The sequence below is a fragment of the Heliangelus exortis genome, chromosome 4, assembly GCF_036169615.1.
Source record: "Heliangelus exortis chromosome 4, bHelExo1.hap1, whole genome shotgun sequence".
NCBI classification, from domain to species: domain Eukaryota; kingdom Metazoa; phylum Chordata; class Aves; order Apodiformes; family Trochilidae; genus Heliangelus; species Heliangelus exortis.
In genome coordinates this window covers 27,336,062-27,354,197 of record NC_092425.1, presented here as the reverse complement: position 1 = coordinate 27,354,197, position 18,136 = coordinate 27,336,062, and the positions used below count along the sequence as shown (strand labels likewise).

At 36.3% G+C, this 18,136-nt stretch overlaps 1 protein-coding gene across 1 annotated transcript in view; it reads right to left on the bottom strand.

Moving 5' to 3' along the window:
* Positions 1–1,146: 1,146 nt before the first annotated feature.
* The window catches only part of USP46 (ubiquitin specific peptidase 46), a 32,758-nt gene continuing 15,768 nt past the window's right edge, over positions 1,147–18,136 (bottom strand). Inside the window, exons 4-9 of the mRNA XM_071743543.1 lie at positions 17,895–18,124; positions 14,566–14,642; positions 9,714–9,797; positions 9,217–9,414; positions 8,349–8,427; positions 1,147–7,378 (exon numbers count right to left, since the gene is read on the bottom strand). Coding sequence (XP_071599644.1) covers positions 7,277–7,378; positions 8,349–8,427; positions 9,217–9,414; positions 9,714–9,797; positions 14,566–14,642; positions 17,895–18,124 — 770 coding nt within the window. The 3' untranslated portion in view covers positions 1,147–7,276. The remainder of the gene's footprint in view (positions 7,379–8,348; positions 8,428–9,216; positions 9,415–9,713; positions 9,798–14,565; positions 14,643–17,894; positions 18,125–18,136) is intronic.

The following is an 18,136-nucleotide window of genomic DNA, read 5'->3' as shown; positions in this document are numbered from 1 at the left end:
TGTCTCTACCTCTTGAATTCTGTTTGATCCTGGTAGGTTTCTCCATGCATTGGGGGCAACTTGCTAACTGCAGACTGTCACATCCTCTCCTGTTTCTGGGTTAATGGTGAGGTGAAATGCACTGTTAGCACCAGGTGAAGTGTTTGGAGCTGGTTAAGCTGCTACAGGCAAAGGGAATGTTCACTTTTATAACGATCACTCTTTACAGCTGTGAATGCCATCAGTGGCTTCCTCCACAGCAGGCCCAGACCTCACATCTGAACCCCAACATTGTGCTCAGAGTAGCAGACACCTCCTGTGACAAGGGGGACTGAGGGTGCCTCCCCCCAGACATATAAGAATATGGGGGAGGGAAAAACAAGAGGAAAAAATAGGGACAAGCATAAGAAGTTGCATTGCTTACTGTGAGATGTGGTGTTTTCAACCTAATCTTTTGATAGGCTGATGGGCTGCAGATCTTAAAGCATGTTAGTTATAAATTTAACATGCTGTTTGACAGCTACATTTGATTAGGGTTCTTTCAATAATTTTCAACTAATAACATAACCCATTTAGACAAGACCAAGAAACTCCTGCCTTTTTTTTTAACCTCATTTTTGAGAAAGCAAATTGTATTTGCTAATGAATAACTTCAGGAATATGAGCTGACTACAGGAACCTTTCAATTCTCTGATAGAATCTTAAGACCTCACTAGCAAAACCCTTTCCCACCCTCGTAGTCATAAGTAAAATTCTAGGCCAAAGGGCTTAAAATCCTCACTATTTCTTCATGCAAATATTAGTTCAAGTTCTGGTTGATTTTTATTTTGTTCAGCTCTAGTTGTTCTTGGTAACACTGGCAAGGCCAATGATGTGCTTTAACTTGATACAGCTGTCACACAATTATATGAATATTCCACCAAGATGATTCATGATCTGCATGCAAAATTTGTTCCTGCAAGACACTTCAGAAGCAGGTAGCCCTGGCAGTGAAGTGTTCTTTGAAGTCACAATGCAATGACTCCATTAACTGAAATAAAAAGTGAGCAGCAGCAGAGTTGCCATCAGTCAGAACACAGAGAAATGACATTCAGCAGCATGTTGTGTAACAACCAGGATCAATGGTCTGCCTGTGTCTAGCTCCAAATGAATTCAAAGCAAGATGAATGGAAGCAAGATCAGCTAGGGAGTTTATTTTATGTAAAATATAAACATGTTAACAGGAGAAAATACTATTTTCTTATGTTACAACCTTAATAACCAACATGAGAGTTATCTTACAGTTCTGCAGGCAATGCAGTGTTTAATTACATGTACATGATTAAAAAGAGAAGATGCTCAACTGTACAATACACGGTGTATTGTACACTTAACTAAAAATTCAGAGTATATTTTTGCATCCCCAATTGTGTGCCTAATAATTTTACTACCTCTTACTCCATTTAAAAAATCAGCACAAAATATGTAAGTAGTTTTATTATGATTGCATCATTTTGACAAGGTAGAGAGGGGTAGAGATATTTACAAGCAGATACGCATACTCAAAGCCTCCAAAAAACCCAGCCCTTTCTTTATTTCTTCTCTTTCATCTTCCTCCTATACTACACTCATAATCTTACAGCATACAATGACTTTAATCCTAAAGAGCCATGGATAAGTTATGGACCTTGTGTTAGGCTGTCTTTCATAAAAGCAACTGAAATTAGAAAATTGTCTCCAGGAAAAGCATCTGAACCTGTGACATGGCTACCCTGGTGTTGCTCTTGCTGTTAGAATGAGAGTTGAGAGAACTAGGGAGAAAAATCAGTATGTGAACACAATCTGGGGTATTTGTAAATATAAACACCAGTGACACTACAAAGCCAGTATTTAAGTTCAGCCTCTTTGAGGAATGTTATAACTATTAATCAGGTTTTGGGGAGCATAGATAGAAAGGTTGCAAATATTCGTCAATTATCAACTGTGGCAAGCAAGAGGTTTGGCATCTTCACAAAGGGTTTGCTTCTGCCACTTAGGAACCCATGGGAGAAGGGTTAGGATTGTGTAGAAGATGGAGCACCAGCTTCAGCTGAGTACAAGCTGAGGGTTAGGAAGCTGCATGTCAGCTCCAGGTCCTCCTACAGCCCTACCATGCTACCACAGAAAAGTCACTTACTTTTTAATATTCTTACACATAGTGCCACTGCCACCTGCAACAGGTGAATGAATTGACAGCTATGAGTGGCACACACAATTTTGCTCAGATGGTGCAGTAGTCCCAGACTTGATAACAAAAGGAGAATTTTTATTAAAGAATTATAGCAACTCTGAAACCATGAATAATTAGTTATGTGCAGTTTCATATTAAATCATTCAGACAAAGCCAGCAAGCAAACCTCCCAGTGGGTAAAGAATAACAAGCATTAAAGAGGCTTAGCCCAGATGGTCACATCAGGTGGGTGCATACCTCCTGATCTGACCTGCTATGCAGAAGAAGTGTGTTAATCTGAATAAATCTTGCAGACAGGTTCAAGCAGCCTCTTAGAAGTAATGCATGTTAACTGGAAAGAAATTAAAAGGCTGTCTACTGAGGGTTCCCAAGGACTATTTAGATATTAAGTGCCGTGTTATACTGAGAAGAAATACCTCAGCAACAGAACTGATGCAACAGGAAAAATCCTTGTTTTTTTTTATTGATCAAAGAGAATAGGAGGTCTAAAAAAATATAAATCTAAGAATAACCTTTGCATTAACAGATACCACAGATGCTGGCCTCTGAGAAACATCCAGTGTCTTTGTCAGATAGTTTATTTGTTTGGGGTTTTTCATACCAGCACTTATCCTAGTTCATTGTCTTTTCCCTTTATATGAGTCCAAGTGGAGGGAAGGAAGATACAAAAAGATTGCTCTCCTTCTAGCACTCACAAGGGCTGAGAATAAGCACAGCTCTTAGGGTTATTCATACTTGAGACTGTACAAAGCACAGATAAAATAGCAAAGAGGGCAATACCTGCATCATCAGCTCGCTGACAGCAAACTCTGTGCTTGGGGAAAGAGGATTGTCCTGTGAGAAGTGGAGCTTCTCTAAATTACAGTCACTGGTAACTGTGCCACAAATTAAAATATTCCTGTCATTCTCAGATGGGTTAGCAGGGAGAGTGCAAAAAAAAGCTGTGAAGAGTGCAAGTCATCACATACATAGCAGACACAGTGAATGCTGCATCCTTGCTATGTATGAAGAAAGATTCATGAACCCATTTGGGCTTCACAAATTTACAATCCAACTAGGACTACAAGCCTGAAAATGGAAACTGGCTTGGAACTAGAGGTGCTGGATCACAAGCAAACAGCTGCAAAAGCAAAAAGACAAAGTCAACATGTTAAGCTGATTGGAATTTCACAAGATTGACGTTGCTTAAAGTGCTTGGGTTGACTACATTTTAAAAAAAATCAAAGTACATAAAAATTAAAACAGGAAACAAGTAATTTTATCTACACAAGTTATTATACAATTACAATAACAGACCAACAAAAGGGAAATAAATTAAAACAAACACTGATAAAAGTACTAGCAAAGAACAGGTACACATCCAAAACTTAACATTTCTAGTACACATTCAGCTGTAAGATACTGCTGAAGTTTGTCAGCCACAGGCAGCAAAAAAGAGCAAGAACAAGAAGAGTCTGATGTTGAGAGGCATCAGATCACTGCCAGCTGCAAGCTGTCAGCTCAGGTCCAAAGTACAAGATGCTGTAACAGATGGGTGAATGCAATGTCATGGATGAAGATAAAATCCAGGCTGTGGCAGCACTTCAGGACCCACCATGTAGTGTGAACTTCAGTTTCAGCTTAGGTAAGTCTTTAATATCTTTACTAACTCTAATGCTAAGGAAACACCAACTGCTTTGTTTTCTTTACTCAAACTGCTAGAGGAACAAGATTTTAAGGTGTTATCTACTGCTTTGAGATAACTGTAAATTATTAAAACATAGGTGACAGGAGTAATTTTGGGCCTAAATTTCAACAAGATGTTCTGCTTCACTGGTATGGTTTCTCCACCACTCTGCTCTTCTTCCTCCCTCTGATACATCCCAAAAATAGAAATTACATAAAACCCTGACATCCTGTTCCATGTGAAACATAAAAGTTGAGGTCTGGCTTGTCCTCCTAAATTAACTGATTCGTCAGCAATGCAGTGGTTCTTTGGATTCAATGGAAAAATAGGACAGGACAATAATGTTCTTTTTTCTAAGTAAGAACATAGTAAGATTTGTAAATGGACAATGCATCTCAGCAACAGTATGTGAAACAAGTAGAAAACTTCAGATGTCATTAGATCTAATATGCTTAGAACATGACACCATAAGAAGAGTCATTTTAAGGAAGCACAGCATACTATTAGACATCTACAGTTTTGTTTTCTAGGTGCTGGCTGAAAAGCTTTTATTTTCCTAGATATTTTTCCACTCTTCCACAAGGGACTGGAAATCTATACATAAGCATAAAAGGATTATATTTTATTTAGACAACTAAAATACTTCACATGGCACTATTTTATGGGCACTACTCATACAGCAGTCACTGACAGCTTTTCCTGGGCTGAAGTCAACACATTCAGCACACTGTAGACTGGATATAATTTATAGAATTGTAACTGCATTTTTTTTTTAATAAAAACAAAATAAAGTTTACCTGGTATTAGCATAAAGTGAGAATTCCCCAATTTTTCAGAGCTGATGTCAGACCACTAATGTTGGAGTGCTGTGACCTTTTCAGGGACTAGCATAAATTTTAAAAGACTTAGTCTAGTAATTTTACTCTCAGCAACAAAATGCAGTTATCTGTATGATTTACAACTCTGAGCTGTCTTGCAGCTAGAGAAAAACTAATGTTAATTTCCTGTACTTTATCACTGAAATATTAATTCATATTATCAACATTAAAATGTAGTTTTCACATAAGTCAATTGAAATGTGGAAAAATTTCCTAAAATTGAACTGATTTTAAAATATTTTTATGAAAAATTACTCTCCATATAAACCTGAGTCCTGAACATTCAAATGAAACCTTAGGAGGCTCTTTTTTTGTTGCTTGTTTTAAAATTGCAGAATGCCCTAGGAATGCTCACCAATAGACTGTGAAGTACGGAGCCTTGGACCAGCAATGGTTAATGCTGATCTACAAAATGCCTTCATTCACAACAAGGAAACCTTACCCATTTTAAAAGGCAAGAGATTATTATATTTTTATATAGAAATTCTGGATGCTTAAGAATAAATCCATTAAAGAGTGATTTGCCGGTTTAGGTTTTCACTGGGAAAGCTTCCTGGCTTCAATGAAAGTTAAAGTTCCTTGTAAGGTATCTGTCTTCTGCATCAGAGACAGAACATTGAATTCTAACATCAATAAATAACCAGAGCTACACCAAAATTATGGTTGTCTTGAGCCTGCATGCTATCCTTCACTCGTGCATGTGATCTCTGTAGATCACTACTATTATTCACCTAAGTAAATACTCTAGGGTTACATTCTACATCTGTTTTCCTGTATCCATATAATAACATGATAAATCAAAAATAATGTCAGATGAAAAGTCCACTTGTGTTTCTAATTCAGTGTAAAGTGCTACATTTCTTTAGTTTACAAAATGGCAATTGATAAATCCAACTGAACTTCAGAGTTACAGCAGAAGCTAGTGCTCGTTTTCACCATTATTTAACAAAATATATTTCACATCCACAAGCTATTACGATGAAATAGCAAATTCCTACAGATGACTAAAATATATCATTTAGCTGCACCTCAAAAGCCATTTCTTGAAATGCAGTGTTGGCCATAAAGAGAAAATAAAGGGCCAAAAGCAACATTTTCTAATAAATATGAGAGTGAATGAAATATAACCAGCAGAATGTAAGAATTTCCTTGGGAATACTGGAACCAACTGCAGTCGCCCTGAAGACAAGAAGAGTGTTTTTGCATTTGACTTCACTGGAATAGGAATCTGACAATTCAATTTCAAGACTTGTATAATAGAGTGAGTGTCAAACCAAAGTGTTCCCTCTGCCTCAACCTGCAATCAAACTCTTCTCATACCCTATTGATACTTCCTCCTACAGTCACTCCTTGCCAAATTCCCCTATGTGAGTTCAGCAATTTTACCAGCCTGTGCATGACTAGTGCCAGCTAAATTCACCCAGTAAAATCACAAACTAAGCCTTTAATGTTTTTTTACAATCAGACATTCCAGAGCTCTGTTTCTGTCGTGACCCAAATGCTGTCAAACATGGCCAGTGTAAACTAATGGTTATTTATTACATTATGTGGCTAAGAAATGGACTTTGTCTTGAGAAATGAAAACGGGACCTACGGATACTCAGAAAATTGCAGGACCACGCCATGTCTTATGTACTGTACAAACAACACTTACTTAATGGACCATGTAATGTCTGTCCTGGTGGATATGTTATACTTGAGCAGCATCGCAATCTCTTAGAACTCAATAAAGTAAATAACCTATGATGTTATTTTAACAGAACAATAATCTCTATTTCTACGAATTGAATTTATCTGCCTGTCATATGTGTCATCTCACTTCATTCCTGTGCTTTGTAAATTCTGAAGTCTCATCTCTCTATCTCATGATAAACAAAATTACTTGGTTCCACTGTAATTTAAATCACACTATGTGAATTTTATGCCTGGGGTTATGCAAAAAGATTTTAACAACCTGAAGCTTAAATAATGCAAGAAGAATATCTTTTTTTTTTTTTTTTTTTTTTTTTTTTTCATGAGAGAGTAGCATGTAAAAAAATCCCCTATACAACCAAAATTGCAATCATCATGAAACAGATTTTTTTCCTTACACTTAAAATGGGTAAGTATATGTCAGGGTGTATGGAAAGGAATGCTTTGTAATTTAACACAACCCAAAGCCATTTAGAAACTTTTAAACAATTTTGCACTAAATGCAATGAACACTTCTATATAAAATACTACTCTAGATGGATTGGGTTAAACAGTTGACATCCAAATCTTATTATCTGTAAATGTTAGCCCAGATAAATTCCACTAAAATCTGACTGCAATTAACTCTTCAATTAGACTTATAAACTACAAACAACTCCTCCTCCCCAAAACAAAGTTCTGCATGTCAAAAATTGAAGGTTATAGTTGATATAACATAGACCATTTAATAGAAGACAGAATGTATTGTTGTTCAACCATACAAGATGTGGTCTGTGTCAAAGCAGGTTAAGGGGGGCCATCACCACCTTTTCTGTGCAGCCCCATTGTGCGCATTTCTCACAGTTTGCCAAGTCACTCTCTTGACTGATAAAATAAAATATAGCCAGACTCTGAATTTTTTGATATATCAGAGGTCAGACCATAGAATTCTTCAATTGCTTGAGCATCTATTTTCTGCAAAATAAATTTTAAAAAATTATGTGCTATTAGGTGAAAGGAATACCAAACACAGGTTAAATTACAGCAAAAACACAAAAGACAGATTCAGTTATTTGTTTCGTGGTAGCAATTAGCAGATTCTGTTTGCAATTTAAGCACTGAAAAGGTAATGTTTGGGGGCTAAGCCCTGCTGGTCTCACTCATGGAACTCAATAGGAATGTCTGTCTCAATTTAACCAAAATTAGACTTTGCAATAACTGAGGCACTCCTTGGAATACAGTGGTGAACACTGCTAAAACAGATAAATGTAACCCTGTGACTTTATGTTGCTAAAATTTCCAGAAACCTTTTTCAAAACAGGCCCCATCCAATGTCCCAGTGCTTACTGTCCTCTATTGGATTTACTCCTGGGAATTCAGACTCAAGCCCATGGTTTTGCCAAGGTGCCACAGTGCCATAAAGGGTTTGCTTAGGAATGAACTGCAAAATGCTTAAACAGATTCTGTAATAGCTATGGGCCAGATACTGCTCTAATTTGCATTCAGACAAATCCAAATTAACTGCAGAGTCCATATTTTCTTTTAACTTCACAACTGCTCAAAAATTAAAATACTACAGCAATGCTAGCTTTACCCAATCCAATTTTGCCAAGTATTACAACATACTTCCCACATATTTTAGGTTTTAATGAATTAAATTTAATTTATTAGATATAGAAAACATTCCAAATTAAAATACCATATTAAAAACATTTAATGTTGCTCTGAAATAAAAAGATCTCCTCTTACACTGACAGAATAAGAACTACTGGATTAATAATTCTGTTTGCAACCTTACTTCCTAACAGACCTGAACTAAATGTCACATTACAACCAAACTGTGGCTTTGCACACTAGAAATCTACAGCCAGATCAGAATTTTAACCCCAAATAAAGAGGAGAACATAAACACAGAAATTTTGTTCATGACATTCAGCCTACTGACCTCTACAATGTCATCATCAAACAGGAGCCAAAATCCATGACTTTTCACAATAGTAATATAATGTCCCCGATTTGGTCCACTAGAAAGCAAAACAAAAACACAAATCCCAAAATATTAGGAGATACCATTGAGTCTGTCTTGATAAGTCACGTTGCTATGTGCAAGCAGACTGAATTATAACTAAATGTTGTGAAGAAAATTATTAACCCAACCCTGGTGCTATGGTAGACTTTTACTCCTTTCACCTTTTTAATGACTTATTGAAGACTTTATCAAACGAAAGATAAAAGTGTGATTTTTTTTTCATCTGTGCCATGACCATTTGCCTGCTTGTGGCAGGCATCAAATACTGCAAGTATTTTTAAAACAATATGAACTAAATGTAAGTGGGAAAATTGTTTGTTATCATCTGTGTATAATACAGTTCTTGAGAAGAGGGAGAACAATATGTATTCCTAGAGCCCCAAGGATTTGCCTGTTTGTTGGGGTGTTTGACAATACCCCATATGTGAGGAGTTTTATAAATGATAACATTCTCATTGCCTTGACAGGACACCAAGACAATCTGTTTCAGGGCCTATGTCCCAACAGCACCAGGCCTCAGAGTCCTGGCTCCCAAGCTCTCTCTCTAAGTGGGCTGAAGAGGAAGGAGACAGCTGCATTAATTTAAGCCAATCTTATGCCTTTTGAGGGCCTGAGACATTGTTTTTTAAACAAGTACAGACTTATTTTGATGGAGGGTGGCTAGGATGCTCAGGCCATGGCACAGGCAATTTGGTGCAGCAGCAGGGTTTATGTTCTCACCCTCCCCACATTTTGACAGGCATGCCCTTGGCAATAGTTCAAGATATACATGTAAGTGTCCTACCTTCCACAGTGGACAACAACTGCTACCAAGTCATACATCCGATCTAAGTTGACAGCATCTCCAGAGGTGTTGAAGAGACGTAACTCCAGTGGGAATACTACACGATAGGACAGCTTAGTGTACCTGTGCAGCTGCTCCATGTACTTGAATCTCTTGAGGTGTAAGGCAAGGATCATTGGCAGTTTTTTTACTCTCATCCTGCAAAACCATTAAAGTGCATATGATAAAGACCTGGCCAGTTCAAAGCCATCCTGTCTTTCCTTAATGAATAAGCTTTTGCATTATTAAAGTATTTTGTAAGTAACTGTGGTCAGCTATCAGAATCTTCTAGACTAAGACACATGTAAGAGCTTTTAATCTGTCTGTAGGTTCTCTTGCCAACAGAGAGAACGTAGGGGAGCTATAAGAATTCTAGGTATCTAAACACAATAAATATTAAGGAGGAGGTTTGTCAAAGCCCAGGAGGGATGTGGTGAAATAGCCTACCCTTTGCTTACCTTTTCTGTGCCTCTTGTTTACTGCAGCAAGTTTCACAGTAGTATTTCTGTTCACTACATAATGTCTCTGTGTTACTGAAGTCTCTGTAAATAAATACAATTATCAGTTTTAAAGGACCTTAGCACTTTGAACACTATAACCCTAAAAGGCACACAGGATTAAAGGCTCTCTCTGCTGTGTCAAGTTTTCTAAAACATCTAAAGCAACTCTACTGGGGTTTGCAAAGGGACTTTAGGCATCTGGCTGCTATGACAAACTTGTATTAGTAGCTGAGGCCCTCCATCCAATACAGGTGGGTAGTCAGGTATCTCAAAGTGGGACTTGTATTCTGGTCTCTTATATGTCAAGGGTTGCCTAGATTTGTCTCTCTTTAAACTATTTGCAGAATGGAGCAGCTTCAAGTGCACCTCTCTTGTCCACAAATAGCTTGCATTTTATGGTGTTCCCCTGTGAGATAGGTTTGAATCCTCTTACACAGAAGCAATAAACTGAACTCAGTTTTCTGTAGCCTTGAACCTTTTGAACTGTCATCCAGAAGTTATTTGACTATACCTTCTTGTTGGCTAAAAACAAAAGTGTCAGCTAGTATGGAAGGTTTTATAAATCCTGATCAAATAGATAGATAATGCTTGGAAATCTTTCTGGACTGAACTTTTGAAGTGAAAGAGGCAGACGAAGGATGATTTGAAAGTGTCTCTCAGTTCACATAAAACGTTTATCAAAAGGAACAATGCTGAGATATCCTTCAGAGCAGAATTTTAGGTAACTAAAAACTTGAAGTGTAAAAAAAATTATGGCAATTTTTTGTCACCTCTAGTGTTACATTGCAGATGAGCAGGTGTTTTGAGAACTGTAAATACATACATCAAGCACAGGGTTTTCCTTTGGACTTTGTGCCTTCAATAGATATATCTGAAGTACAGAACCTACAATGTGCCTAAGACTTCTGAACTACAGACAAATCCAGACCAGTAAGCTCCATTCTATCATTGAAGTTCACATGCACAGAGGTTGAAGCCACACTGTATGCAAATCCAGCCTGCTCTTACAGTAGGTTTGCAAAAGCAAAGAGAGTATTCTGGATGATTATTTCTTCCTGGCATCATCATTAACACGGGTAGACTGGAGAGATGAAGATTGCATAGATTGCCAGGGCACAGGTATTAGAAGTTATTTACGTAACATCATAAAAGGGGAGGATTTTCCATTTTCAAGTTTTAAGTTCTTTAAGGTTGATGGAGCATGACAGAGAGGCACTTCAGATGACTGAATAATATTTGTACTAGCTGAGAATGCTTTTACAAGGGTTTTTTTATTTATATGGTCTTAAACAAATATGGTCAGAAAGTGCTGAAATTTAGGACAAAGTACATCCTCTTGAAAGATAAATTGTAACAAAACTCTAACCATAAGTATAGTTTGCTATCTAAAAAAATAAAACATGACCTCTGGAAAGGATTTGCTTCAGTGGTAAACATCAGTCACAAATATCTGATTTCCCATTTGAATTTAAATACAAAATTAACTGAATTCAGCTGTTTCATCTGAAACACACAGTAACTTTTCACAGAGTCATACAGGAAGAGATGAAACTTTAGAAAAGATTGGAGATGGGTTCTGTGTGTGGGGAACATAATGCTGCAAGATTCAGCAGAACATGCTTATGGAATTTTTGTCTTCTGTTAAGGAAGGAGTGAAAGATGTTTATCTTTAAAGCCCCTATAGTCTCAATTTAAAACAAAAAACCAACCAAACAAACAAACTTGTGGAATCTATTAGTTTCCTTCCCACCTCAAAGTGAAGCAATGGAAATAATAAATTCCTAGCATAAAGAAACATGTACAGATGGTAGAAATTTGGTAGATGTGTTTATTCTGTGCCAAGCCTCCCATGCAAATGAATTAAGCTCAAATAGTTTCTAAATGTGTTAATTATTCTGAAACTAATAATATCTAACATTTTAAATGATTGCTATGAGCATTATATCTGTGAAAGCTTCAGAAACATAAATACTTGATAAGCTGAGGGACATTACCTTATATGCTCCTTAGCATTTGTTCTTTCATTACTTTGTCTTCTACTTCCACCTGACAGGCTATTGCCCTGTCCTACTAGAGCAGGTGAGGGAGAGCTATGGAATTTAGAGGTAGTACTAACTCATTTATTCAGCCCATATCAGTGCTTTTTTTCTGTACTAGGAACAAAATTGGTGGCATACTTATAAGCAATAACTCTTTCCTTGGGAGAAGGGAGGTATTCAGGGTGAGAATTAGATGCTTTTGCTCTCCTTTACAACTGCAACTGAAGCTGTTTCATCAGTGCAAAATTTTCAGCCTTCTACTGTATATTGAATAGTTATAACACTGGCTGACCTTCATGCAAAGTCTGCCTGTACAAGAACTGAAGACTTGAGGAACTTCTCTCTGTACCTGCAGAACTAGTTTCAAGTAATTTCTCTATTTGACTCCATTAATGCCAATCCACATTCTGCTTATATGGGCTTTTAACAGTAGACAGACATTAGAAAGACACTATTCAGACATACTAATTTATCACTGACATCCTGTGCTTGCATTTCTTTACAGCTTCTATGCTGCAGTGTGAAAGATTTTCAATTGTTTATATGTATAAATAATAAAAATTCTCTCTTTTCAGAGAGGAATGAATTCTTAGTGGAACAAAATAGTTCAGGTAGACTAATTAAGTCAGGGTCAAATGAACTGGTAAATTTTGCAACTCCTAGTGGAAATAAAAATAATGGATATGTGCTATATTTGCTATTGGACTTCTCTTGCTTCGGTTCTGAATGTCTACCCTATGGAGTTTGACTGTGACAGATGCTTGTCTTCTTTGGACCTGTTGTGTACAGAAGGACCTTTTCAATCAGAAAAGCTACAGAAATAGCTAAAATGTATATTCATATGTAATGGCAAAGAAATTAATTCTACTTATATGTTATCTTGCAGAGTTTAAAATCCACATTAATTAAAATCCACATTTTTAATGCAGTAGCACTTAAGCTGTAAAGACTCAGCAAAGCAGTTGTCAAAAAAAAATCATCAAAGTTTACGAAAAGAATAATTACTTGGCTGTTCCTTTTAACAGAAACCACAAAAGTGCTTACACTTCATTTAGTAATGCCTAATGCCATACAGCAATGATAGGAAATACAGACTCTAATTGAATACATATTTTTTAAACAGAGGTAGACATGCTGCTAGTGAATAAGACAATAAGAATAGATAATATGCAATGACTCTTTTCCTATTTAATCTGTAAATAGCAACCAGCATACCCTATCCCAAGAAAAGAAAAACTGGGATTTGCTTCTCTTTCTTTCTGAAAAGAACAATAATTGAAGGACTTCAAAATGTCATGATGTTGGAGTAAAGGCAGATACTGGGATGTACAAAACACTTCCAGGAGCTTAATAACTAAGAAATGAAACAGAAAATTGGAGGAAGCTTAAGGATAGATGGCAACTCATATACAGCAGCAGTTTCTACAAGTTCACCAGACTAAGCTGAAGAAAAAGTCGGAGCTCAGCCTCCAGTAACTGTGTAAAACAGAACCAGATAACAGCTTAGGTTAGAAAGGACAGGAGAAGAAGCACACTTCAGCCCCCTTGCAGGTCAGTGTGATTTCAAATTGCCATTGAACTCCATAGAAAAAGGTTAACTAATGCTGACAAAACCAAAGGAGTGGCTACAGTGCAAACAGACACGTGTAGTACCAATACTGGTTCAATTTTCATTGACCGTGAACAGACAGAGACATCAGGGGCAAAAACCTAAAAATAATGCACTCCTTTCCAAAGCTGGTCTCCAGTTTGCTCACATTTTAAAATGAGGCTAGTTACTGCATGTGGAATACTTGAGTTTTAGGGACTGCTATACAATCCTACAGGAGACCAAACACAAATTGAGAAGGAAAAAACTTAACTGGATGTAGGACTTTAAAATGTAACAGAAGTTACTGCAGTTGTACTCACAGAGACATCACTGCTTTCTGGCTCAGGAAAGGTTCAGTACCTCATATGCTTTCTCTTTCCATAACTCTCAGCTCGGGGTGACATCCCAGGTAACCTTCCTGGGCATTTCGGAATAGTTATTGAGTGCAATTTCAAACTTGGTAGCAATTTTGGGGCTTGAAAGAGTAATTTGACCAATGGGCAATCATAACTTTAGGGAAGCAATATATTGTCTTGAATTTAGGTATTGCTTTATTGTAGCAATGCCAAAACTGGATATTTTAAAACTCTCAGAATAATCATCTATACGAATCCGAAAATTATTTTGATCTCTGAGGATTTGTTAAATAGTGAATGGTACAACAGGAGCAGAACTGTTACTTAGAATAAAGGCCTTCCCATCATAATTTTAGGATGAGACAGAGAGTAAGAAACTTATATGGCAGAAAGGTAGACTTCTGAAATCTTTAGTCCTCTAAGGACTCTCATACTCATCCTGCAAAGCACACACTTGACTTTCAATATACATGTAAGTCCTCATCAACAAAGCACTTGAGTAGAAGCTTAAACATAAGCACTTAAATCCCTTTGAAGCCAATTATTATTCTGCAGCAGTTCTTCCAGATGACAGAAAAATCAATTATTTTCCCCAAGAGATTTTTTCTCTTTCAAAAACATAAATTGAAAGAGAAAGTGAGTAAAACAAAGCACAGTCATGTATATTTTGTCATTAGAGGAATCTTCCAGTTTACAGCCTTTTTTGTCTGCTTGGGAAAACTGAAAACCCAACATTAATCTATTTCTCTTTTCTGTATCTATTAGACTTGGAAAATTTAGCGAAGTCAGACAAAACTGCCCACCAAAGAGATGCATTTATTTACCTTAGACAGTGTGTAATTGATGTGTTCTGCTCCACATCAACAGAAAGGTCAAGAAAATCTTCATCTTTGCTACTAACCTGTTGTAAAAAACATACATGTAAAAGAGAGACTTAGTAAACATCTGTTTAGTAAAATGCTGTTTACATTTAGGTGCAAGTGCTGAACACACAATTTCTGCAAACATAAATTAGTCAAAAATAATTCATTTCAATGCTTTTAATTTTTTTTTCTAGTTCAGCATGACTATATTTATAAGTAACTCTACCTGTCTAGCTTCCATCTCTTCCACTTACACAAGGCCACAAACCATGGGCCAGTGACTGCAGTTTACTCTTCATTAAAGTGCCACCATCATCCCAGGCAGTAGCTATGACAAGTGCAGTACAATACATATGTTCCCTTGTTATACAACACAGAATAATTTCTTATTTTACTGGAATTTTATTTACCCTTTGTATGATATATTACATTATATAATCATAGTATATGCCCTGCATAATTATTTCCATTTTTGGCAAATATCTGTCCAGAAATGTCATATTTAACCTATTTTCTCTCTATAGAGTATTCAAAATGCTGGCTTTATGTTTCTGGTTCACACTGCTAAATTTCCCCACTCAATATTGTTTCTGTTCATATTTTGCTTAAAAAAATAAAAGTAAAAATGGTGAAATGATAATATTTTGCAAAATCATACTGGTTTTGCTGATGCTTTTTTAGTCAGAACAGGAGAAAAATTCTAATAAAGAGGGGTTTCAAAAAATGTAACCCCCAAATATTTACAGAAAGACATTTTATTTTTTTCTTTGAAAATTATTTTTCACTTAAGAGTCTTTAATCTTGAAGATGAAGTAATAAAAAAAACCTAAACAGATGCTTGTTATATGTAATACTTCAACTGAAAAAAAAGACTGCAGAATTAATTACTACACATTAATATATTAATATTTATAAAAACAAATTGTTTATGAAATTCTGTATGAACACTTCATATTTTGCCTCCTATGACTGCATTTCCTTAGAATAACTAAATCAGATCACTTAAGTGAGGGGTTGAATCCATTGTTCTGACCCAAGTCCTTCATGCTCAGATTTTTGCAATTTTATGGATTATGTACGTTAGGTACTACTTTCAGCTCATCTTTCTGTTATGTCAGGGATCCTATAAACACAGTGAATGCAGCCCACACCAGTCCTGAATCCAGAGGAACACTTTTAGCATGATGAACTTTAGTATTATCAAAGAAGAACAGAGGCACAATGTGCACCAAATTAAAATGAACAGGAGGTCTTGAAACAAAAATCCTCCCTGAGCCATGGTTCAGCCCACAGGGGACAGGAAACCAGAAAACTGGCAGCAATCAACTGCAGTATAAACACACATCTAGAATTTGAAAGATAGAACATTGTGTCTCTACAGCTGGAACTACAGTTCTATTAGACACTGCATATCAAGAAAGAGGTTAAATACTTTAAAAGTCTTTGGCAAGTAGAGTGTTTTATCTGAATACCACAAAGAAGTTAGGAATGTTGTTATTGATTTCAGCACATCAAATATTTGGGGAAGATAAGCTCGTTGGAGCTAGAATAATACAGACCAAAATTAAAGGTAGCAGAAAAATCAGATTTGAAATGCACACTCTGTAAGTGAGAATTAGTACTCCTGGAATCTGATTCTTCATGCACTACATATGAATATTTTAGCAGAGAAACATCCTTTAACCTATTGTAATATTTCTACAAAATTTCAAGATACAATAACACAAGAAAAAATCTGGAAAGGTATCCTGTGTAGTACACAGTATTTGTGCATTCACAGAACGCTACAGACAAATGTTCCTACAGCAGCAATTCTTAGTGCTATTTTTTCTGTAAATTTTGTTCACTTTGAATTATTAGTAAGGTCTTGTGCAATTTTGCTGTTACCCAGTGACACATCGTGAGTTCAGTAGAGTTTGTCTGAGTAAACACTGGATATTAATTTACAACTAGGCCACAACCATTTAAAGAAGCTTGTCAGCTAAAAAAAAATATTTCTACCCTTTTGGTGATTTTAACTTGCTATTATTACTTGGGGTTTTGTAATTTAAGTAGATTAAATAATTAATTTTCAACATCTGTCTCATGTTTTCATTTATACAAACTTGTTCCAAACTTGATCCAATTCCTTTTTTCATGTTGACTTTCACTGTGTCTCCTCTTTTCCCACTCTCTGACCGAAGCTTCCAGAGAATTCATATTTTCTTGGAGTATAGAGCTATCCTTTCTGATTTGAAGTATCAGAATAGGTTCTTTTACACATCTGGTAGGACCTGCATAGAGTTTATCTCACCTAACTTCAACTGTCTCAAGCTAGATATTTGATCTCAGCTTGCTGTCTCAAGATACCTTCTTTGGGCACCTTTTCCCATCTTAATGCAGATAACCTAAATTTTCATTTTCTTTTGAGGAAGTCCTTGGTAGCAGTACTGGTCTGAGTTAAAAGCATATTCTCAGGGCAGATCAGTTTGCTGGCCCAGTACACAGCATTGCTGGACCAACAATTGCAGATGCTCATAAACACAATGGATACAGGACAAGCTGTATGAAGCAGAATCCCTGATACTGCTAAAAACCTTTGCAAGGTAAGGTGAGATTAATTCAAATGTTCTGGGAAAGTCAGTATCACTGACTGATAATCAGTATCACTATCCTCCCCCAGACAGATTTTTTTTTGGTGTTTTTGTTACTCTTTCACATAGCAACCTCACAGAGAAAATTTTTTATTATTGTTTCTTTTCCCTTTAAGTAGGAGGATGTGATTGAAAATGACTGAAATTGATAGATTTGAAATCAGGTTTCATAATTGAAACTAATTTTTACTCATACTTCAAACTTAAGAGGGTTCAAATTGATGGAATCATCTAGAAAATATTAGGGAGAAAAAAACACCATATGGTTTGTTTATATCAAACCATCTGTATGCCAGTCACTTTCTTAAAACTGAATTAACACAAATTCATCTTAACATTCCATTTATTCATGGAATAATGGTGTGAATACCTCCTCCCAAAGTTACAGTAGTAAGGAAGAGTACTGATCAACTAGCAAGGACTTGAGATGCAGAGGTGTGCATTAGGACAGCAAGACTCAGCATATGATCGCCAAGAAATGCTTAGGAAAATAAATTTTTAGAAAAGAATATACTCACTTCAAGAAGTAAAGTCTACAGGAATATCCACAATTCTCAGATGTCTGAAAAGATTCATATATTTATATATATATAAAATGTATCTATCTAGTAATGGGTAACAACAAAACAAAATAAAAAAATCTATCCCAATGCTTACAGTTTCACAGTTCAAACATCTAGTTTCGTTAGTCAGTGTTCCCTGAAAAATCTCATGCACCCAGGTGAGTTCTTGTTTATTGTTCTCTTCAGCTTCGTTCATGTTGCCATTTTTCAGTTTCCCATTTTGTTTTTCCTGTTTCTTCTCCTCCTGCAAAATGTCTGCGATGGTGTTGAGCAGGTAATTTAAAAACTCGTGTGCATCCTGCTGCATGTAGTTGTCAAAAAGATCTGTGAAGAAGA